We start from the raw sequence: 24,611 nt of genomic DNA, 5'->3' as shown, positions 1-24,611 counted from the left end.
TTCCAAGCAGGCAGTCGTGAGTTCAATCCCCGGTACCGATAAAAAGGAAAAAGACAAAAAAAAAAAAAAAAAAAAAAAAGACTCCATGTACTTGTTTGCCACCTCCTTTCAGCTTTCAAAGAAGGCCCCAAAGAGCCCTGGTTTGTTTGCCTCCAGCGTGTTGAGACGTGGAAGTGTTTCCACAGCAGCTGCTGCAGTGGCCCCGCAGGACGTGAGGACTAGAGAGAGCTGCATAGCTCTACTAATTGAAGTCTGTGTTTAAGAGTCCTAATTCTCTACTTTTTCACTAATGCTTCGAAATTGTGCCTGTTGTTTTAGGTATTTGATGGGTTTGTGTTGGTATTTGGTATACTTGACACCTTTTCATAGTTATTGACCATTTGTGCTATGTAGTGAGCTGTATCTTCGGGTTGGCCTTGAATTTGTGGTCCTCCTTCCTCAGCCTTCAGAAAACAAGGATTTAGTGCCTGAACCTTTTCTTATAGTTTTTAATTTGGTAATGTTTTTCACATTAGTATAGTATTACATTAGTATAAGGAATTTTTCTCATGTATTCTGCATATTGATCATTTGTCAGAAATACTTATCTTCTCGGTGACAGCTTATATTTTTAGACTTTATAAAGGTGGTTTTTAAAACAGAGGTATTTTTTGCTTTTTTTCATCTTTCTTTCTTTCTTTTGTTTTTTTCTCTTTTCTTTCTTTTTCTTTTCTTTTTTTTTTGAGACAGGTTCTCGCTGTGCAGTCCAGGCTGGTCTTGAACTCACTACAGAGCCCAGGCTGGCCTCAGACTCTTGGCCATCCTCCTGCTTCCCAATTGCTGAGATTACAGGCCTGTGCCTCCACGCCTGGCCTGGAACAGAGGTTTCCAATATAGAACAGAGATGTTTTGCATTCACATCTAGCTAGTCAGTATTTGGTGATTTTGTGTGGTCTTTTTTGGTGTCTTGGACATACTCATTCTCCATGCTTTCGTTTACCTCTTCATGTCTATTTCATGGCATAGACATGTACTGATGCAGACCTAAATCTGTCATTGTGAGTCAGGCTCCCCCACAGACCCTGTCCTCTCCTCCAGTGACTAGCACTGGCTGTGCCAGTGAAGCTGACGGCCCCAGCTGAGGCTGGGTCTGCCTGCTAGTAGTGTGCTGGTCATCAGAAAGGTGAATCTGCCACGTTCATTGCCAAGGCTGTCATAGATGAAAAGGCTGGAGCCTGAGGGTCAGGTCTGTGGCTCCGAGGACACGGTTTGAAACCCTGTGGTTAAAGACACAGTGATGTGCAGCCACGGCAAGGGGCAGGAGCTGCGGGCTGCATGTGTGTATCCAGCTTCACGGCTCTTCACACAGTGCATGTTCAGAAAGTGACTGTTGGTGTGACCTGAGGATGGGGTCCTGTGACTTCAGCGGGTCACCCATTGGACACCCACTCAGCCAGGTCAAAGAGTGGTTGGCTTGAACAGAATGGACTTCAGGTGCCCGAACAGCAGCTTAGCCGTTAGCAATTGTGACCTGTATGTCAGAGGTGTCAACCTGTAACAAAGCCAATAGCTACCTGATCTGTAAACTTGGTGATGAAGGCAGTTAACTAAAAGAAACAGAAGCTTTAGTCAGGGTTTTTCTTGGGTTCAAAAGGAGTAAAGAGATAAGGACACTGCAGCATGGCTGAAAGCACTTGAAGTAGTATGGCTGATTTCCCTGCAGTTCCACTCAGTGGAGCAGTTTAGATGGATTACATAAACAGCAGAGACCACTGACATGCACTGGAGCATGGGCTTAAGCCTCCAGATTAGCAGCCAGATATGCGCACAACTGGAGCTGCCCCAGCTGTGAGCTGTGACCGGGGTGCACCCAAGCCATGCTCAGCATCGAAGTGTGGTACCTCGCTGGTTCTGGCAGAGGCAAGTTTTGCTACTCCATTGCCCTTTTGTTCTTAGGTTTCCCATTACTTCTCAGAAGGCTCTGCCACCGGTGAGGCTGTGAGGGTAAGATCTCGTGTAAACTCCAAGAATCTCTTTGTTTATGGAGAATGTTCAAGATTTTTTTTTTTTTTTTTTTGAGATAGGGGCTTACTGTGAAGTCTAGAATGGCCTTGAACCCACTAGGCTGGCTGACTGGCCGGCCGGCCTTGACCTAGAGATGATCCTCCTGCCTCAGTGTCTCAGGTGCTAGAATTATGAGTGTGTGCCTCCACACCAGCTGGAGGATATTCAGTTTGTAAAAAAATTCTGTCCCTTGTTTGTTTCTTTTCTGTGTGTGTTTGAGTTGGGGATCTTTTTTTTTTTTTTGTCTTTTTCATTTTTACCGGGGATCAAACTCATGACTGCCTGCTTGCAAGGCAGGTGCTTATGCCGCTGAGCTAAATCCCCAGCCCCCTAGTTGGGGATCTTGCTGTGTTGTCCAGCTGGTCCCAGTGTGCTGGGATGACAAATAGGCTTGAATTTGGAATTCTTCTGCCTCAGCTTCCCATAGTGCTAAGATTATGCTGTGCTCCTCTTTATTACACTTGAGACAGAATCTTGGTGTTAACCCTGTCTAGCCCTGAACTTGCATCCTCTTGCCTCAGAGTCCTGAGGAGTTGGGATGATGGCGCATGCCCAGACGCTCAGCTTTGCTTAATAATGTTTAAGTGTATAGTTTGGGGGTGTTCTGTACATTTATTTTGTCACATAACCTCTGTCACTATCCATCTCTAGAATGTTTCATTTCCCCAAACTGGAATTCTGCGCTGATGAAACACCTTCCATCCTGCCCCTCCCAGCTCCTGGGACTACCATCGTGCCTGTTGCCTCTTAATGTTTATGCCATGTCATTCTTTTCAGTCTGTTATTCTGTAAATTGTGACAGGCTTTTAATAGCATTAAAGTTCTGATTTGAGTGGTCATTAAACTATTACTAACAAACTAGCTTCGTTATAATATTTCTATAATCTAAACTAAGGTATCAAAAGGAGGAAAAATTGCCAGGTATGGTGGCACATGCCTGTAATCTTGCACTTGAGAGACCAAGACAGAAGAATTGTGAATTTAAGGACAACCTAGGGTACATGGTAAGAGCCGGTCTCAAAAACAAAATCTGCTGGTGTGCTAATGTTTGGGGTTTTTTTATTCAAAGGTAAAACTTGTTAGAAATTGTGTAACTAAAATTTTATTTTGAATCTTTTAAAATTTACTAATGGAATTTGTAATAAATTACTTTCATCCATTAGTTTTTTTTTTTGAGACAGAATCTTGCTATTTACTTCATAATAGCTTTGAACACAAGGCTGTCCTCCTGCCTCAGCTTCCAGAGTGCTGGGATTACAGGGATGTGCCCCATGCCCAGCTAGTGTTTCCTTTTGAAAGTTTCATGTTTTTTTTTTTTTTTTTTTTTTTTTTCTTTCCTGCACTGGAGATTAAAGCAAGGGCGCATACATGGTAGGCAAACTGTATGCCACAAAGGTACCTACCTACTCTTAAATTGTTTTTTTAAATTTTTGATTTTTTTTTAATGTTTTTTTAGTACCAGGGATTGAATTTACGACCTTGTGCTTGCAAGGCAGATGCTTATGCTGCTAAGCTAAATCCCTGGCCCAATTTTTAATTTTTTTGAGACAGGATCTCTTTGTAGTCCTAGCTGGCCTTGAGCTTACAGCAGTTCTCTGCTTAGCCTTGCAAGTGCTGAGGTTGTATCACCATGTGTTTTTAAATTTTGTGACAAAATCTTGCTGAGTTATGCTGCTTTCAAACTTGATCTTGCTGTGTCTTATCTCCTTCCCCAGTAGCTGAGATTACACACTGGGCCTGGCAATGTGTGTGTTTTTTAATTGCTGCTCTTCAAGACTGTTTATTTTTTAAAAAAAGGTCAATGCAATTTAAAAGGAGATGTTTCTTATACATTTTTAGAAACGTTTCTTCATATTTCAAGAGCTGGGTATGGTGGCACATGCTTGTAAACCAAGAACTCAGGAAGGTGAAGCAGGAGGGGTGGAAGTTCAAGATCAGTCTGGGCAAGTGAGTGAGACCTTGTCTTAGTGCAAACAGGATCTGGAGATGGAGCTAAGTCACCCAGTCCCCAGGAATGGGGAAAGTAGTTTAAAGGAGGTTATCAAGTAAGCAAGTATTCATAGCTTTGATTTCTAAAATTTAGAATTTAGGCATGCCATTTTGTCAGCCTTTTTCCCCCTCACATGTACTTTGTATCATTTTTAGGCAAAGTGTTTCATGGACTTCAAAGCTGGAGGCACCTTGTGTCACATTCTTGGGGCTGCTTACAAGTACAAAAATGAACAGGGGTGGTAAGTTTGTGATTTTTAAGTGTTTTAATGTTAAATCACGTTCTTTTGTGTGGCGTTAGAAAACTGTGTAAGTGTAGTGTGATTGAGTTAAGCTAAGTTGTGTTTTATTAGGAGCTCTGATATACTTCGTTCTACATGCAAGCAAAGAAGAAAATGTGTCTCGTGTCTACTAGACAAAGGTTTGGGATTTCTGGTTTGTTCTTGGCTCTGGAGATGGACGCAGAGCCCAGCACAAGCTTAAAATACACCTAGACTGACCTTCTTCGATTCCACAGCTGGCCACAGCGTGCAGTGGTTGTCCTTCGGTGCCTGCCTTCCCTTACCATGGCCTCCTCTAGGCTCCTCCTTGAGACAAATGGCAGGATTTTGCTCTTAATGACTAATAAATGGTATCCCATTTTGGGTATGTGACACCTTTATTTAGCCATTGATCTGTTGATAGGTTTAAGAGTTATTTGGGCCTGGACTAGTGAGCAGTGCTCTAGTTGCACTTGCCTAGCACGCAAAGTCCCTGGACTCCATCCTCAGTTCAGTTTTGAAGAAGGGGGTTGGACTAGTGATAGTGCATATGTCTGATATCCTGAGTCCATTTCTATTGGCCGTATAGCATTGACGAGATTGGCCTTTATGTATTTCATATCTGTGTTTCTTTTGAGCAGCATCCTTAGCACTTTTTTTTCTTTTTTTTTCCCCTAGCATTTTCTATGATTTCTTTTTGAGATAGGGTTTCCCTGTGTAGTTCAGGTTAGCCTTGAACACACTTCGTAGCCAGATTTGCCTGAACCTCACAGCAGTACTCCTGACTCATCTGTGATTTTTTGCGACAGACTCTTTTGCCAAGCTGCCCTCCTGCTTCAGCCTCCCAGAGTGCTAGGATTACAGGTGTGTATCACCGCACCTATGCATAAAGAACGGTAGAAAGACTGGAATACAAATGGCCAATAGCTACGTGGGAAAAAGCACTCAGCAGTATGAAGCACTAGAGAAATGCAAGTCAAAACTGTGATAAGGTTATCTCCTCACCCCAGCCAGGTGATTCATTAAAAAGACAGTCTGTTGATTTTGGTCAGGAGACTGTGCGAGGGTTAGAACCTAGGACCTGTGCAATCCAAGCAGTTGCTCTGCTTTGTGCTGCAGTCCTGATAAATTCTGCCTGTTTTGAAAGCAGAGCCACATTCATTTGCTGTTAAGATCTTAGAGCCTGTGGTTTTTTTTTTTTAAAAACTGAGTCTTGCTACGTAGCCCAGTCTGGCCTTGAACTTATGGTGATTCTCCTGCTGTGCTGGAGATTTCCTTCTAGTGCTGGGATTTCAGACATGTGGCAACATGCCTGGCAAGATTCTGCCTATTAACCCCCTTACCCAGGGTATTGTTCGCAAGAATTTTCTCCTGTCCTCTGAGTTGTTGCTTCACTGTGTTCATTGTTCCTTTGCTGTGAGTCATTTTTAGCTTCATGTAATTTGATTAGTTTATTGCTTTCATTGCTTGTGCACAAGCCATGGTTTTGACATTTGTAGATCCATATAGTTCTGGAGGAAAGGTTATCCACAACCACCTTCAGTAAAAGGGCAGAGGTCAGTGTCAGTGCTTGTGCGCTGATTGAGTGGGGATTTCTTGATCATTGTTACAGTTCTAAACAGATTCCTGTAGGCTGAGATAATATTTTATTCCCTTCAAAGAGAATATTGAATAAAAACATTTGTTTCCGTTTTTTGCTTGGTAGTGAGAAATTAAGCCCAGTAAACATGAAGTTTAAAATTTTTACTAATGCTGAAGGTGACCTTTTAGTTTTGCCTGTTGAACTATTTGCTGCTGATGTTTATTATTTCAGAGGGATGTTTCTGATTTCTGCCCCCATTCCCTAAAGGAAGATTTAAGGAAAAGTTCTATGAAGACAAGGTTGTTGGGGTCAGAGGTCCCTCCTATTTATAAATCCTCCCTCCCCCTTTTGTTTGAACTGAGGACCTTTGCCTTGCTTTGACTCCAGCCCCCAGTTACTTTGTTTTGAGACAATGTCTTACTAAATTGCCCAGGCTGGGCTTGAATTTAGTGGCACTCTTGCCTCAGCTTCTTAAAGTGCCGGGATTGCTGATGTGTGCCATCTCACCCAGCTTTTTCTGTTTGAATTTGATTTTCTGAGAGTCTAACTTGATAAGATTTTTAAAGTTTGCTTTGAACTTGTGAGTCTCTTGCCTGGGATAACAGGCATGTGACCCTGTATGCATTCTGCTAGCCACTAGTGCTGCATAAAATTTTTTTAAAGAACTTCTTTTTTGTCCCCAAGTTGTCTTTTTTGGAGACAGGGTCTCACTTTGCAGTTGGCCTTAAACTCATTGCATAACCTTTGTGGCTTTGAATTTGTAGCAGTCGCCCTGCTTCTGCTTCTGGCTGGCTAGCTCTAGGATTACAGGGTGCACACTACACCTGGCCCTAAATTGTCTTACCAACAAGACATGGGGCTGTAGCAGCAGTGTGTACAGGTTTATTATGTGGAGGAAGGAAGGCAGAAATTTCTTCACAGAGGAAGAGACTTGCAGACTGACTGGAGTGATAATTTCCAGTTCATTGAGTGGGTGGTGACACTGTGGAAAAGTTACAGAATTTAGAAAGAATGGTTTGAGATGTGGGGAGAATCTGTGGGATAAAACAGGCTGGCATGCAAGGCAAACGTGTGAGCTCCGGAGTCCTGCCTCTTGATTGTACCTAGTACATGGTAATGATTTAAAAACTCACAGTTGAGGCCTGGGGATGTAACTGCATGGTAGGGTGTCTGCCTAGCATGTGAGAGACCCTGGCTTAGATTCCTAGCAACTGTTCCCGCCTTTCAAATTGCTATAGCAGATGTTTGTTGATCATCTACCATGTTTTAATAAGCAAAAGCACTCTGTAAAGCTATTCCGTATGTAACTCATTTACCCTTCACAAAGAGCCCATAGTATACCATTACAGTCATGAAATTGATAGTTTAGTGGTAAATTGTTCAAAATTACATGGATGGTGGTGTTGGAATTAGTACCCAGGGCTGCTTGCACCCCAGCTGCTGTTCTTAGACCATGAACTCTGTTCCTCACCCTGGATATTGGTGTTAAAGAATTAAAATGGAGGAAAATCCAAGTACGTGGTAAGTAAAATACATGGAGCATGAAATCAAAGACTTAAACTATTTGAAAATGGCGAGGAATAGGTTAAGCCAATGCCAGAATGTTATGTTTAGTTGTTTACATAAAGAAATAATGAGGAAAGGTTTTAGCAAGTTACTGTTTTTTCAGGTTTTTTTTTTGTTGTTGTTTTTTGTTTTTGTATTTTTGTATTTTTACCGGTACCAGGGATTGAACTCACTACCACACACTTGCAAGGCAGGCGCTTATGCCACTGAGCTAAATCCCCAGCCCCTGTTTTTTCGTTTTTATCGGTACCAGGAATTGAACTCAGGACCGCACACTTGCAAGGAACGCGCTTATGCCGCTAAGCTAAATCCCCAGCCCCTAGCAAGTTATTGTTAATAGAGATTTTACCACCTTAAGGAAAGCAGTAGGCTCAAAGATCAATTTTTCCAAGAAGGCAACGTTAAGACAGAGCAGTATGGAAAAGCTACCTGTGGGTAAGGAGAATCTTGAGATTAGATAGGGGAAGAGTGCTAGATGGAGAACATAGAGATAAAGGGGTTAGAGATGATGGCGGCCAGCTGTCTGTATAGTCCTTTGTCCCAGCCGAAACCTCCTCAGCCTTTTTTTTTTTTTTTAAACTGGGGATTGAACTCACAGCCTTGCGCTTGCCAGTCAGGTGCTTACACTGCTGAGCTAAATCCCCTCAGCCTGTTACCAGCTGCGTTTTTAGCCTCCTGGTCTTATGGCTCTGACAGAAAACCCATCAGACAGCCCACAGCATTGCAGGGCTGATTCTCCTTGCCAGCATCTCCAGCTTTCCAAGCTCTTCCCTCAAGCCAGATCCAAAGGCTACTGAGCCCCACGGCCAGATAGTGTCACTTCTCTGGCACAGTATCTGCTTGGTTACTTTTCTCATTACTGAAGCAAAATACCCAACACCTAGAATTTAGGGAGGAAAGGTGTGTAGAGGTTTCAGTCAGTAGTTTGCTGGTTCCAAGGCAGGCTAGCATGACAGACAGGCATTGCAGGGAGAAACACTCCAGGAAGGAGGCAGCGAGCCTTAGGTTTTCCATTTCATTCCACTCAGGCCACAAGCCTGTTGGTGGTGCCACTCACACCCAGGTGGATCCTCTGTTTCCAATAAATCCATTCAGCCCCACCTAGAACTGTTCTAAGCCAGTGGTGGATGAATCCATATTTCTGGCACCCATAATCTAGTACTGAACACCTGTGAGCCAGCCACCTCAGAGCATCTCACCTGTGAGGGTCTGAGGCCTTAGGGGACGTCTAGGTGTAAGGCATTAAGTCTTAAGGTGTGTTACAAGTGTTAATACTTAGCGTCTGGGCTATCTCCTGCCCTCACATAAGCACAGACTGAGGATAACTTCTACTGTAGAACATTGCTGTGGCCCGTTGGATATTTTACTGGAATAAATCTCATCTGTTCAGTGTTTGACCTTTTTAAAAATGTTTACTTTTGGGTACTGAGAGTTGAACCCACAGCCCTGTGTATGCTAGGCAGGCACTGTGCTAGAGCTACATTCCCAGCCTTCTTGTCTGTTTAATAATATATCTTACAATTACCAAGATGTTTTCCTTCATTTACAAGAACACATTGATAGTTAAATTTAAGCAAGGTTTTGTTTTTTTTTTTTTTTTTTTTTTTTTTGAGACATGAGTCTCTGCTGGGCATGGTGGTACATGACCATATGAACTCATTGTGTAGCCCAGGTTGGCCTTGAACTCAGTGATCTTCCTGCATCAGCCCCTGAGTATTGTAATTACACGAGTGTGCCAGCAGGCCTGGTTTAGCAAGACTAAGCGTATATAAAGTAAGACTAAACCTTACTTCAAATACCTTTGCCTTTGGATATGTCAGCTATTTTTCTGTATTGTGGGATGTAAAATGTGTTAAGATTTTAAAGAAAATGGGAAAAGTTGTGGAATTTATGCTCCATTTGGACTGATGCTGCATTTTTATACCTGGAAGACAGTATGTTAGTGCATTTTGTAGAGTGCTGTTATTACTTCTAAATCTTTATAGTTCATTTGCATTAAATTCTGGAATCAAATTTTTAGTGTTTAATAAAACTTATTAATGATTTTCTTCTCTTTTAGGAGGAGATTTGATTTACAGAATCCTTCCAGAATGGATCGTAATGTTGAAATGTTTATGAACATTGAAAAGACATTGGTGCAGGTAATTATGACAGGTTGTTAAAATTTCTTTAAATGCACTTTTAGTTCTACCATCAACTATATTGAATTTCAAAAGGCCAAATTTAGAAGAAAATTTTAAACAAGTGTTGTTTTATTTTTATGTTTATTTGGGGGATTATTGCTAATTAATGATCCTGTCACTTAGAGACTATCAGTCTTAACTTTCTGGTGGAATAATCGTTTTTTTTTTTTTTAAATGGTAGAAATAATACATACTTTCAAAGAAAAAAATAAACAGTAAGAGATCACTAGTTGATGGTTACAGATTGTCCTCTTATAAGTAGTTATTTAAGCTACTAAAGTGGAGCATATAAAGTGGGGATTCAAACAGTGAGACTGCAACCAGTTCTGTTCAACTATCCAACAAAGACTTAGAAATAATGGTTATCAATCCTGTACACTTAAACATACATGCAATTATCCATATCTTCAATTATATTGAGATTGAACAAACCCAAGCAGGCTAATATCACTCTGAACAAAGAATAATACTATTGCTGGATTTCACATTATGACACTCCAGGATCAGCATTGGGTACTTTAGTGTCTCTTTTTCTTCAAAGTATTTGTTCATCATGTGTCATAAGATCAGTTCTCATAAAATGTTTATAGATTCTACACATGCATGAGTCTTAACATGTATTTCTGTCCTTTCTATATTAGAGGGAGAAACAAAGCAAGACAAAACAAAACATATTCCTATAAACACATGAAACGAAAAAGACATATAAGACCGTTGTACAAGGAGTTCTACCATAGTTCCTGTGTTGTCTCTTGTTATCTTCAATAGAACTGGCTATATCATCAGACATAGTATAATTGAATATTTTAGTACATAACAGTATTAATAAAAATACAACTTTGTATATAGTGTAAAACTTCAAAAACAGGCAGTTATCAAACCAGAACTGGTGGAATAATCTATGATATGGTTGTTCTACCCTGTTATTTGAGTTACCTTTGTTTTATTTAATATAAATGCTGTCTTAGTGTGTCATCATTTTACTTTGCAGCTATTTTCTTTGTTTCATAGTTGTGCAATAGGTATAGATTTGCTGCTGCTAAGTAAATTAGAACCTTGAATGAAAGAATGCTTCATTGTTTTTGTCTTGTCTCTAAGTTTTCTGTCTGGTGCTACTGGGGTTCAAGTTCCAGCACTTGAGTGGCAAACATTCTACCACTGAACTACATCTGTAGGCCATTTTAATAGTAACTGCAAAAATTAATCTGTGCAAGTCATTTGTTCACAGACTGTTAGGTTGGGAAATAATTAATAATAATATTATTAATAAGTAATGTGTTTGTCAGTTGAATTTTGGTCATGGGGGATGGAATTAATTAAACCTGTTTTATTGCTATTTTTTTCCCAAGTCAAAGATGTGGCTGAATGTACTACATTAGACTGTTAAGATAAATTTAGCTAACACTGGCTAGGAGGATTAACCTGGCAGTATGACTGGTACCTTAATGAAAAACTTGCTGAATTTCTTTGTATCAGGATTCTTGATGTTTTTGCCCAGATACAGTTAATAGCAGAGGATGGTTTCCAATGGCTTATGAGCTACCTATGCTTTATTTTCACTTTCTATATCAGGTTGTATCTCCCTAATTTAATAGCTATGAGTTTGAAGGCCAGCTTCTGTTAGGGGAAAGAATAAATAATACTACATAGTTTAAGCACCAGTAGAATTTCACAGTCTGTTCTTCATTCCTCAGAACAATTGTCTGACCAGACCCAGCATCTACCTCATTCCAGACATTGATCTGAAGTTGGCTAACAAACTGAAGGATATCATCAAGCGGCATCAGGTAATGGGCGCAGTCACTCCAGGAACGCTGTGCATTGCTGGGTTTGTAGGAAGTGTCAGTCATAGTTTCCTTGGGTTTCAGGGCTGGATCTAAAGATGGCTTTTTCTCTTGGTTCCTAGAATACCGTTTTTATTTTAAACTTGGTTTTTAGTGTAGGGTAGTATTTAATTAAGGCACCGGAATCAGTTATTATAGATTTGTAAAGTATATAGTTAAAGAGACTAGTGTACTCTCCATCACAGAACTAAATCACAGAAATCACAAAGTTACAGAGAGTTGCTGATACATTTATGGCTACGAGAAGATGAACTATAGTTTGAGTAAACGCATCCATTCCCCATCCAATCACATGTATTTATGTTTTATATTTTAATTTTTTAGTTAATATTTTTGTGAGTGTATATGTGTGGTACCTGGGACCTTGAGCATGCTAGATAAATGCTCTATTATTGAGCTATATCCCCAGCCCATTCATTTGGTTATTTTCATTTTTTAGATAGAATCTTGGCTATGTTGCAGAGACTAGGTTTGAATTTGCAACATATCTGTGTCAGTTTCATGAATAACTAAGATTGTACTCATGTACCTCCATGGCAGGCTGGAAAGCAGATACTTTTCCTGTCATTTTAAAAGAAACACGTATGTAGCTCTTTGTGGTGGTGTATCCGTATAATCCCAGCACTCGGCAGGCTGAAGCAGGAGGGTTACCATGGATTTTGAACCTAGCCTGGGCTCAATAGTGAGCTCAAGGCCAGGCTGGAATGCATAATGAGACCCTGTCTCAATCAGTCAACCTATAAATAAACCAACCAAGCAAATAGCCAGATGTACAAGTAGAATAAAGAGCTGGGCATGATGGCATAACCTTATAATCTCAGCACTCTGGGAGGCTGAGGCAGGAAGACTGCAAGTTTAAAGCCAGTCTGGGCTACTTAGACTATATTAAAAAGAAAAGGGGCTAGGATTGTAACTTGGTGTAAAGGCCCTGGATTCAAAATCTGTCTTCACAAGCTTATGTTTTCATAAGCTTATATTTTGACTCATCTTGAGCTATTTTGTGATATTGTAACCTCATTCTGCTAATTGTTTTAGGCTGAAATTTGGGGTGTGTACTGCATATATTTCTGTGATTAATGACATGGCTAAATAATAAAACTTAATGTGGTAAACTAGCAGAAAACACTAGGTAGAAGATAATTACTTGAAACATCATTTCTGTGAGGTAATTTTTCTGATTCCTAGGATTGGTTGAGAAGCCCCATGAAATAGCTTTATTTTTTCCTGCTGCATAAGAGATTGCCAGTCGAAATGCTTTAGCATTCAGTAAATATCTTGTGTGTTCTAAAAAAAAGTTTCAAGTATGATAATTACAGATCTTATATCATTTTTGTCTTACCTGTGACATCCCTGCCATCAGCACAGATGGGTAGTATAATTATGTTGTCAGATTGGTCAGTGTGAGGGCCATTTCTTGTTTTTGGTGACATTATGTCTTTTAGTAGACCATTTAACCTTTTGTCTTTTGGAACATTTGTTTATTGGAGGTATTATAGCTTCATTAAAAGTAGTGCTTAGTGGTCAGAAATGGAATAAATCACCTGCTGGTTCTGCCTTTAAGCAGAAGTTACTTATTGTTATAAAATAATGCTTGGAAGAGTATGAATTTTTATACAATTAAGATAAATATTTAGCTGCACTCTTTCCTAAGAAATATATTTTAGTGATGATTTGCTGGGGATACTCTCAAGAGGAAGGTAAGAAGGTAAGAGTCTGTCTAGATCCATAGAAATTTTTTTTGTTTTGTTTTTTGTTTTGGCAATGTTAGGGATTCAACCCAGTGCTTTGCAGATGTCAGGCTGTACTCGAGTTTCATGTCCAGCCCACAGACTCTTAAGGAAGACATTTAGGCACTAATATTAGTGCTGGCACTGAATACCAGTAATTGGGGCTTTCATTGAGCATTTTATGTGCATTAGCAGCACACATTGAGCACTTACATTGTGCCCGGCACTAACTTTAGTTCATTGTATCTAAGTTAACTCAGTCCTAAAAAGATATTTATGAGATGGTCATTATTTTCTCTCCCCTCCCCCTTCCTCTCTCCTTCCTCTGTTTTGTTCTGTTCTGTTCTTTCTGTTTTTCTGTCTTTCTAACTGTGGTTCCAAGCCAGGAATGTCTGATGGGCTCCACAGGCCAGACCCTAAATATGTTTTGTGCTTTACTTCATACCCATGGAATAGTGGCACCCTTTCCCACGTCTTGTGATGTTCAGAAATGTGCTTGGACATTGCAGTGGCTGAGAGTTCCTTATCTTATGAGAATTCCTATCTTATGAGGTAGTCAACTCTATAAATAAAAATCTACATTTTTGAATTTTCTCAGCTGAAGCATGAGTAATGTTTGTATGATTATAATGATTGGTGAATATTCTGTTAAAGAAAAAAACCTGAGAATGCAACTGATTAAGACTTTTTTTTTGAGATCAAGTCTCACTGCGTGGCATAGGCTGACCTTGTATGTCATGATCCTCAGCCTTGCTGCTGAATGGCCAGTGTTCTTGTGGTCAGTAGGAGGGGCACTGTTGGTCTAAATGGCTTTCCAGTCATGTTGTAGTGGGTAGACTATGTATAGCATTTGAGTTGTGGCCCGCTGTGACTCCTGTCAGTTTTCTACCACTTGGTACCTCAGCGTGGTTTGAAACTGCAGTGGCTGCACTCCTGTGTGCTGACTCGGGTGTCCTGTTCTGTCCTGTCATGTGTCTGTAGAGCCCATGCTTCTGACTTAGTGCCACAAGCCTGCGTGGTTCACATTAGTTAATGTTAGTTTGCTATGTTTTGAGTAATTTTAAGAATTAATTGGAAATACAGAATCCACATTTACTGATAAGAGATAAACAGAATTAGCCAAGAGTTAAAGGCAGAATATCCTTAATCTGAAACTCTGGAATCTCAAATTAGAGTCGCCTAAAGTTTTATATTATGGATCATTTTAGATTTCTGGATTAGGAATGCTTAGTGTGTAGAGATGACACAAATAGTCCAAAATCTCAAGAACTCAGAAATATGAAGCACTTCGGTCCCAAGCATTTTGCTTAGGGATGACTCAGCCTGTCCGTCTGTAGACTAGTTTTTGTCATTGTTAATCATCCCTTCCTTTGACTGAAACTACTAAAAACAGCCTAAAATAGAGTCAAATAATGTTTTTATAATTCTTAGAGTTTGTAGCTAGCATCTCCAGTTCCTCACTGTGTGTTTTATTTTCACATTGTTTGTTTTACTTTTCAGGGAACATTCACAGATGAGAAGTCGAAGGCTTCCCACCACATATACCCATACCCTTCCTCACAAGAGGATGGTAAGCTAGTGTGGGCGTGAACGGATCAACTCATGCATCATACTCTAAGGCCTTTCCATCATAGCAGAGGAGGTTAACGCACAGTAGCCAGCCTTTCTATAAATTCTATATATATATGTTTCTGGAGATAGGATCTCACTAAGTAGTCCAGGCTCCCCTTGAACTGACTGTGTAGCCCAGGGTGGCCTTGAATTTGCAGTAATCCTCTTGCCTCAGCTTCCCAAGTGCTAGGGTTACAGGTGTTTGCCATCACACCTGGCCCTTAGAGAGTGACGTGTATGGTAGGGACTAATCTGCATTGCTTGTAATCACAGTGCTCTGGGAGGCTGAGGCAGGAGAATTGCCACATTGAAGACCAGCTGGCACAATTTAGTGCAACCTTGTCCCAGCATTTAAAAAAATTAGGATACCTAGAGTTGGCAGGTTGTTGGTGCTTTGGTTCACAGTGCATTTTGGATTGGTGATAAATTGGAGACCAGTGCCTGAGTCAAAGGGCATTACATGAGAACCTCTCACCCCTCCAAGTTCTTAAAAAAATAGAGCAAAGCAGAATGAAAGGGCTGGGGATATAGCTTGGTTAGAAGGCCTTGGGTTTCTACCCAGCTTTGGCGAGGTGGAAAGTGACTTTCAAGTATCAATGCTTCCCCAGTGCTAGGCTCACAGGCATGTGCCACCACATTTGGTTGAACTGGTTTTTATTTTTTTGAGTCAAGGGTCTCACTGTATAGTTCAGATTGGCCTTGAATTTACTTTCTAGCCTAGACTGGCCTGGAATTTGTAGTGATCATTCTGCCTCAGCCTCCCAAATGCTAGGATTACAGGCATGTGCTACCATGCCCAGTTTAACTGTTGATTTGAAAAATGGCTTTTTTTCTTTAAATCAGTGTTTTGCTGTATAGTTTAAGCTGGTCTTGAACTTACTCTGTAGCCTATGCTGACCTCAATTTCATGGTAGTCCTGCCTCAGCCTCCAAGTGAAAGACAATTTTGTAAGTAGAGGAGTTTTTTAAACTTATAGGCACTGACCTTGCTCTAAATGCTCTTTTCACAAGACTGAGTTGGAATAAGCAGTAAAAATTGTTAAACTGACAAACAGATTTATAAGGATGTAACAGTTGAGTCTTCTGGCAAGCATATTATGCCTGCAGGATATGAGAAGCTAGAGTATGTCTGAGTTAGGTGACAGATAACTCCTAGCTCCTAGGGACACTTTTGTTGACCAGTGAATTACACTGCAAGTATAATTGAAAATTAAGAAATATTGTATATTGTTAAACAATCCATGAGTCAAACAAGAAATTATGAGAAAAGTAGTCTGTCTTTGAGACTGAATAATAATAATGAATAGAGCTAGGGATGTAGCTTAGCAGCATAACACCTGCTGCCTCGCAGGTGAGAGACTGCAAGGTCAATTCCTGGTACCAAAAGAAAAAAAATGCAGTATGACAGTAAATTTTGTAAAATGCAGTGTTGTAGTCAGGGGTTGAACAGAGAACAGTTAGAATCAGGATATGGAGTGTTTTTTTTTTTTGTCTTTTTTGAGATGTGGTCTCGCTATGCAGTTCAGGCTGGCATTGAGCTCACTTTGTAGCCCAGACTGGTCTCAAACTCACAATGATCCTCCCACCTCAGCCTCCTGAGTGCTGAGATTACAGGCGTGAGCCACCACACCCGGCTAGCACATGGAGTTTATAATATTATTTTTATAATGGTCACCGTGAGTTAACACAGGAAAATGCAGGAAATCTATCCACAGCACCAAAGACATAGAATATTTAGTCAAGGACCTAAATCCCACAGCAATGTCTCACGTGAGTCCAGATAAAAACCCAGAGCTCATGACAATGCCTCCCATGAGTTCCAACTGGAGGTCCAGAACCAACAAGAAGGACTCACGTCAGTCTCTTTTACGGATCCATGCCAGGAAGGCCCAAAAGTCAGCGGTGGAAGCTAGAAAGTCCATGCCAGCAGAGTGAAAGACCTGTGCTGGTGGGATGAGGGTTCTATGCTGGAGCCGAGAAGTCACACTCACAACAAAGACCAAGGCTGTCTTGAAAAGCACAACAGCCATCCTCAGCAACATGGAGACCCTGAGCTGCTCCGACAACAAGCACAGTCGGGTACATGCCAGGAAGTAGTGTGACAAGTTCATCTTGGAGACCAAGCGGCATGTGTTTTCCCCTCTGGAGCCAGGAAGCAATGCTCAATGTGAGGACCAGAGCGTCTCCAGGAGAACCAACGGCTCAAACAGCATCTCGTGGGAGAACCCACAATGCCTCAATGCAACAATGCATTAATGCCTCAGCATCTTAACAATCTCCTTCTCCTTCTCCACCTATTTATCCTGGCAACTTTTCTCAGGTGGAGCATCTTCATTCAATGCCATGCTGATGTAATCCAGCTGGTGTTAAGTTGGCCACCAGTTCTTAATCTATAACATGCAGTTAGGAAGCTTTGCCTTGAGGGACATTCGTGTGCATATAGTAGAAAAGAAGAAGGGCTGAAAAATCATTGTCCCAAACATCTTTGTCAAGCAGTTAGAAAAAGAATAGCAAATTAATCATAAAGATACATGCATCATAAAGAAAGCAAAAATTAGTAATATACATAAAAATGAGATACCTAGCTATGTGAAATTGTTCTTAGAAAGACTGAAGAAGGTCAGAGAAAAGAATGCAAGAACAAATGTCAAAAGCCAAGGGTAAAAGGGAGCATATAGCAGATGGTACAGGTGTGAAAAAATGATGTTAAACAGAGTGATCATGGGTGAAGGTCAGATTGTGTGTTGGTATCGGATTAGGAAGCCGTTCCGTGGCCCTTTTTTTTTTTTTTTAAAATTTTTATTTTAAGGTAATATTAAACACAACAAAATAGAACATAAGAAAACAATATAAGAGATATAAATTTCAAAGCTAGACAACCTGAGGTCTTCATTGTCTATCATATTGTCTCTTGTTTTCGTCCAAATAGTTGTCCATGCTTTGCATACAGAGAATTATACAAAACAACATAGTATAAAATTGATCCGAACAGTATGAGGAATGCATTTTAGGTTTTCAGAACCAGACAATTGGGAAGTCACTAATGGTTGTCATAGACGCTCTCATTCTCTTCAAAATAGCTGTCCATACTTTCATGTATATTGAAGTTCAACAATAAAACAGGCAGGGCGGGAGGGGTTGCTTGATTTCCTGGCCCTCCATGTCCCAGCTTGGCATGGGTCCCAGTAAAAGCCAGTGGCTCCCATCCTGGGCCCTCCAGAGCCTGCCATGCTCACAGCCACTCACAGTGGGGTTACTTCAAGCTGTTTCTTTCTAATGAATTGACCACTTCACTGCCCAAGTTCTGAAATGGCCAGCAGTAGAAAGACATCTCTTTAGGCTCCTGCTTGAAACCAACAGTGTCAGGAAGCTGCCGGCCTTGATTCAGGGCCAGGCTGGTCCTTTTACTGTACAGTGAGAAACCTCATATTGCATTGGGGTAGGCCCTAAGGTACTAGAATTGGTGTTTTTAATCTTGTTTCCCTGTGAGGTGTTAGCAGCTGCTTTCCACTAGAGGGGGGTGATAGACAGCATATGTTTAAATGCTCATTTTGTTCCTTACTCTGTATCCCCAGTATGACTGGTAGGAAACTTCAGCCTTGGGGATTTTTTGTAGGGAGGAGGTAGGTGCTGATGATTGAGCCCAGGGCCCTGCACATATTCAACCACTAAGCTCTGTGTTGTGAACTTTTTGTTTTTTTGTTTATTTTTTCTTTTTGTTTTCCTAACTTTCTCAGGCTGGCCTCAAACTTGTGATTCCCCTGCTTCAGCCTTCTGAGTGCCTGGGGTTAGAGAGTTTTCATAGATTGAGTCAACCTACTATCTAGGTGTAAGTCCCACGGTGTATACTTTTTCCTAATATAAAAAAATTAGATTTTTTTTGCTGGACGTGGTGGCACATGCCTGTAATCTCAGCATTTGGCAAGATGAGGCAGGAGGATCGCCATGAGTTTGAGGCCAACCCGGGTTACATAGTGAGTTGAAGGCCAGCCTGAACTGCATAGTGAGATCTTGTCTCTCCTCCTCTGCGATTTTTTTAAAAAATTTTTTGAGACAGGTTCTTACTATGCTGCTCAGATAGTTTTCGACTCCAAGTGCTCAAGTACATATTTCTCCTGCCTAAGCCTCCTGAGTGCTGAGACTACAGGTGCCCATTACCAAGCCTAGCTCTGTAATCCTTTTTAGTATGTGGTTGAACTCATTTTTGAAGCTATATATTAGGAGTGTCTAGTTTTATCTGTGTTTTTCTTGTAGTATCTTGGTTTTTGGCTTCTCAGGAAGAAGGTTATTAGTATCTCTTTAGTTTTTAGAAGAGTTTGTAAAAGATTGTTCATTACTGTTCTGTATGTTTAGTAGAATTCTGCAGGAAAGCCTTTTGACTTTGTGCTTTGCTTTATTGGAATTTTTTTTTTTTTTTGGTCTTTTTGAGACAGGGTCTCGCTATGCAGTTCAGGCTGGCCTTTAGCTCACTTTGTAGCCCAGGCTGGTCTCGAACTTGCAGTGATCCTCCTGCCTCAGTCTCCCTTGTGCTGGGATTATAGGCATGAGCCACCACGCCTGGCTCTATTGGAAATTTTTGAATGATTGGGTGAGTTTCCTTACTAGTTAGGGGTATATGCATATTTTGTTCATAATTCAGTCAGGGAATGTTGTATTATTCTAGAAGTTGATTGATTTCTTCTAGGTTATCCATTTTTTTGTTCATACAGTTGACTGTAAGAACAAGAACTCTTTAGGATCCTTCTTCTTTTTTTTTTTTTTTTCCTTTCTCTTTTAAGCACTGGGAATTGATCCTGGAGCCTCACTTATGCTGGGCAAACCCTCTATTGCTAAGTTCCATCCCCAGACCTCTTGTTTTGAGACAGGGTGTCAGTATTTTGCCCAGGTGGCCTCAAACCTGGTGTCATCTTGCCTCAGCCTCCTGTGTAGCTGGGATTGCAGACATAGACCACCTGGCCGAGCTGATGCTTTTTCTGTGGTTTTAGTTGTAATTTTTCCTCTTCTGCTTCTGATTTTGTTATTTTGTCTCTTTTTTAAAGTACGTTTTTGTCAGTTTTGTTAATCTTTTCAACAGACAATCTCTTTGCTGATTTTTTTCCTTTAGTTTTTGTTTATTTTTGCTCGAATTTTGATTATTTCCTTCCTTATGCAAACTTGAGTTCAGTTTTTCTTTTTCTGGCCCTTTGAGATGTTGATTTGAGTTTTTTTTTCTCTTTTCTAGTGTATTTATTGCTGTTAAACTTCCTTTTAAGCATTTTTTCTGCATTCATGTTTTTTGGTTGTTTCATTTCTTAACGTTTTTTTCTAATTTCCCTTGTGATTTTGGTTTTGACTAATTTGTTCTTGAAGTGTCTTCTTAGTGGTTTTTTTTTTTTTTTTCCAAGAGTGTCTTAATTTCCACCTATTTGTGAATTTTACAGTTTGCCTTTTGCTGTTAATTCCTGATGTTATTTCATTGTGGTCAGAAAACACAGTTGGTAGGATTTCAGTCACCTTGCTCTTGCTAAGAACTGTTTTGTGTCCTAACAGGAAATATATCCTGGGTTAGGTTTTAGATGTGCTCATTTGGAAAACGTGTGTCCAAATGCTATTGTTGTGTGTTGCGTACGTGTCTGTTAAGTCCTCTGTGGTGCTGTATAAGTGAGCTGTCTGCTCCTGGTAATGGATGTTGATGTTTCCTGCTATTGTGCAGCTCTCTTTTTTCCCCCTTGTCATTGCTTGCTTCCTGTTTTGGGGTGCGCTGCTTCTTTAGGAGCACTTACGTTCATAATTAGTGTATCTTCTTGGTAAGTTGACCCTTCTGTAGTATGCTCTGCTGTGACTCTTTGGACAATTGTAATTTATTTCTTTTTTTTTTTTTTTTTTTTGTCTTTTTCCTTTTTATCGGTACCAGGGATCGAACTCACGACTGCCTGCTTGCAAGGCAGGTGCTTATGCCGCTAAGCTAAACCTCCAGCCCCGGACAATTGTAATTTAGAGGCATTGTCAGTACGGCCTCTTGTCCCTCATTGTTTGGGTGAAATGGCTTTTCAAGCCTTTAACTTTCTTGGTCTAAAGTGAATCTTTTTACTAAGTAAGCATGTATTTAGACTGTTGTTGTTTTGTTTTCTTCTTTAAAAATTTATTTATTTATTTTTGGTACTGAGGATTGAACTCACGACTTCATGTTTACCAGGCAAGCGCTTGATGTTTTCTTTCATTTTGAGAGAGGATCTCACTATGTAGTTCAGGATGGCCTTGAACTCAGTCTTATGCCTCAGCCTCTGAGTGCTGGAATAATAGGCATGTACCACCAAGCCAGCTTTTCTTTTCTTTTCTTTTTTTGATACCAGGAATCAAACTTAGGACCTCATGCTTGCCAGCCAGGCACTGTGCCACTGAGCTGTGTATCCCTGGCCCACCCCCTTTTTAAGACAGAATTTCACTGTGTAGTTTAGTCTGTTCTGCTAGTGTCTTTTGATTGGTGGTTTTAAACTACTTACATTTAAAGTAATTAACAAGAGGGAAGGATTTAATGTTATCTTTTTAAAAACTTACTTTTCTTACAGTTATTTTACTCTTTTATTTTTAAAAACAAACCAAAAAAATGATAGAAATGACCAAAATTTCAAATAAAATAGGATATTTACTAATTAATATGTTCCACGTGGTTACCTCAGAAGTAGTTGTTCAGATTTTGCCCTTTTTTAGCTGGCTTGCTTCCTTCGTTTTATTTTTCCCTCCATTTATTTGCTTTGAGTCCTTGAGTTTCTGATGTTTCGTGGTTTTGATTTGCATTTTTCTTTCTGTTAATAATGGTGAGCTTATATGCCTTTTGGCTATTCGAATTTCAAATCAGTAGCTCAAGTTTTAAAGATACGGATTACTGTTACTTTTTGAATTCTCCCCCCCCCCCATTCCATACCATGGGATACTCTTTGAATTCTAAATGATACTTTTTTACACTTGAGTTTGGACCAATTTGAAACATGAAATTATGTTTTGAAAAAAATTAGTTTCAAGTAGCATAGCGTCATCTTTTGGGTTCTCATTGTGTTTTCTTATATACTATTGTTTGTCTGTTAAGCATCCATTTATCATGTAGCTAGTTATTTATTATATATTCTTTGTTCTTTTTAGTACTAGAGGTTGAACCCAGGTCTTCATATTGAGCTACATCCCTGGCCCATTTTTATTTTTTGTTTTGCGATAGTCTTTCTGGTTGCTCACACTGGGCTTCAACTTCAGCCCTTCTGCCTCATCGTCTGGGAGCCCTGGGATCACAGGCAGGTCTTACTATGCCCAGCTGATTTTATGTTCTTAACTTGTGTAGTCTTAACATTGTGATATTTGAATGCTTGGGGAGAAACTGCTCCTTGAAGGGTGGCTTATTCCTAAACAACAGTTTTCCCAGGAGCACACCTTTTATATGTACGCTAACAAGCTTATCACATCTAATTCTCATGAACTGTGCTCTTACTTCTGTTTTCCTAGATCAGTGGTGGCAGACCTGTGGCACACATGCCACAGTGAACTGCTGGAGTGTTGAAACCTCTAAAAAGTTTTGCCATCGCTGTCCTGGATTGTCCCACAGCTGGATATGAGGTTGACCCTCCCCTTCCTTTCTTAGGCACCAGTATAAACTGTTTACTGGGATTTGTACCTTTTCCGTGAAAACCTTGGAGTGAGGCTTTTGCTTAGGCTTCCCCTCTAGCTCATTCTGATGCTTCTCTTGTGTCCCTTTCCTTTGGGAAATAGAATCAATAAAATAAGTTGTTCCTCCAGTGAGTTTTAGCTTTTCCAAGTTGTTTGTTGTCCCTCTCTGAATTAAATGGTGGGTGCAAATTTTTAACGTAGGGAGAATGTAAGCTTACGTCCTATACCTTATACCTGCTGCCAGGTTGTTTTTCAAAGGCAATAACTGCTAACATTTCTTTCTAGCAAAGTCAAATAGAATGAAGATGCATATCCTTTTTCTAATTGTAGACACACAATCTTTAAAGATAGGTTCTTACTAATTCTGAGAGCCAAGACAGTTGAGTAGGACAGGGGTGTTAGTCTGCTTCCTATCACTGTAACAAAGTGCCTGAGATTATGAACTGAGAAAGAGACAAAGTGTATTTTGACTAAGTCTTGATGTTTGTCTGTAGTCATCAGTTGGCCCTGTGCTCGTGCCCTATGGCAGGGTGGTCCAAGCTGTTGTGAGGGATGGAGGAGGACTCTGCTCACTTGGTGGTGGCTGGAACACACAGAAGGGAAGAGTTCCCACGTCCCCTTCAGTGGCAGGCCCCAGTGACTGGGCAAGTGCTCCCAGGCTCTACTCTGACCTCAGCGTTCACTATGGCAACTTAGGGAACAAGCCTTTCCCCTGTGGGCCTTTGTGGGAACACTTCCCCAATGATAGCAGCAAGTTAGTCCACATGGTGTGGATTTAGAAAGGGAGACCTACTCCCCACTGCGGTTTTGCTGACTTGGCCACAGTGGGGTGCTAGGTTAAGGTGCAGGCCCAGTTCTTTCCTCTTGGTTATCCAGGTGGATGCTTCGGAGCGTGCACAGGCTTGCCTGCATGGTTTCCTGTCTTTGTTCTCATTGAAAGTGAATTGAAAAGTCAGTTTCACTTAGCCGATTCGATTAAATTTACTTCTTTGCTGTCTTTTGGCTTTCAAGTGGCCTTTTCCCAAATGTCCCACTGATAATGAGTTTTCTAAGCTTAATTCAAATTACCGAAGAAGAACATGACAACCATTGCTGAAATGTAGAATTAATTCAGGGGGCTGGGGATTTAGCTCAGCGGCATAAGCACCTGCCTTGAAAGCAGGCAGTCGTGAGTTTGATCCCTGGTACCGATAAAAATGAAAAAGACAAAAAAAAAAAAATTAATAGCTCTAATCATTGTATTATGTAATTGCCACCTGTCTTTGGAAAGAGAACCCAAGAGAAAACTGCATTGTAGGATATCAGTGCTTGCAGTCCTGCATCCCTGTCCTTCGGGGCAGCACTGCAGAGCACTGTGGGTGCAGGAAAGGGAGACTCTAGAAGAAACCGAGTGTTCAGAGAAGCCCTTTCACCAAGGAGATGGGCGCAGCTGCCTCCCCAAAACGTGGCTGGTGCAGATTCTCACAGAAGGGATGAGAGGCTCTGCACAGACACTGAAACAGTGAAGAGTGCAGTGATTGTAGTTTCAGTAGGAAAGAGACAGGATAGGGTGACAGGAGGCTGATTTACAGCGGTACACAGTTAAGTTTGGTCAGGATTATAGACCTAGAGTCTAGAAAGTCACAGTACTTAAGCTGAGAAATTTCCCTTTGTTAGGTGGTCTTCAGTTATCCTTAGCAAGCACAAACTCACAGTAAAATTAAGGCGAGATCTTACTCCCTTATTTCATCAGTTGATTGATGTGTTTCTTTCCTCTTTCAGAAGAATGGTTGCGACCCGTGATGAGAAAGGACAAGCAGGTGTTAGTGCACTGGGGATTTTACCCAGACAGGTAACTTTTAAAAGTACTAATTATTATTCTAATTGTACACATGTGTAGGGCACTGACATAATCGAACACACATGTCAATCTGTAATGGTCAAGGCAGAGAGGTATATGTGTGATCAAAACCAAGGCTTTACACATGCTGGACATGCTATTTACTGTAAGCATTTTGAAGAATGATACTTTTTTATCTCAAAAAACTCATCTATCATGTATTTGCCAAAAATCTTTCAGATAAGCTGGGAATATACATTTGTTTCCTTTAAGAAATGATATTTTTTGGTCAGGCGTGGTGGCACATTTCTGTAATCCTAGCACTCCAGAGATTGAGGCAAGAGGATCACTGC

At 40.5% G+C, this 24,611-nt stretch overlaps 1 protein-coding gene and 1 non-coding gene across 2 annotated transcripts in view; one reads left to right on the top strand and one right to left on the bottom strand.

Annotated features, from left to right (window-relative positions):
- Smarcc1 (SWI/SNF related, matrix associated, actin dependent regulator of chromatin subfamily c member 1) overlaps positions 1–24,611 on the top strand; it is a 133,017-nt gene that overhangs the window by 12,387 nt on the left and 96,019 nt on the right. The window contains exons 3-7 of the mRNA XM_003477042.5: positions 4,189–4,274; positions 9,500–9,581; positions 11,318–11,410; positions 14,695–14,764; positions 24,201–24,270. Of these exons, the coding sequence (XP_003477090.1) occupies positions 4,189–4,274; positions 9,500–9,581; positions 11,318–11,410; positions 14,695–14,764; positions 24,201–24,270 (401 nt within the window). The remainder of the gene's footprint in view (positions 1–4,188; positions 4,275–9,499; positions 9,582–11,317; positions 11,411–14,694; positions 14,765–24,200; positions 24,271–24,611) is intronic.
- Positions 18,066–18,198, bottom strand: LOC111753675 (small nucleolar RNA SNORA2/SNORA34 family). Its single transcript, XR_002788460.1, has one exon. It is a non-coding gene; the product is annotated as a small nucleolar RNA SNORA2/SNORA34 family (small nucleolar RNA).

The sequence above is a fragment of the Cavia porcellus genome, unplaced genomic scaffold (assembly GCF_034190915.1).
Source record: "Cavia porcellus strain 051 isolate PalLab524CR breed Dunkin Hartley unplaced genomic scaffold, mCavPor4.1 scaffold_14, whole genome shotgun sequence".
NCBI lineage: Eukaryota > Metazoa > Chordata > Mammalia > Rodentia > Caviidae > Cavia > Cavia porcellus.
This window is presented reverse-complemented; position numbering and strand designations above follow the sequence as displayed.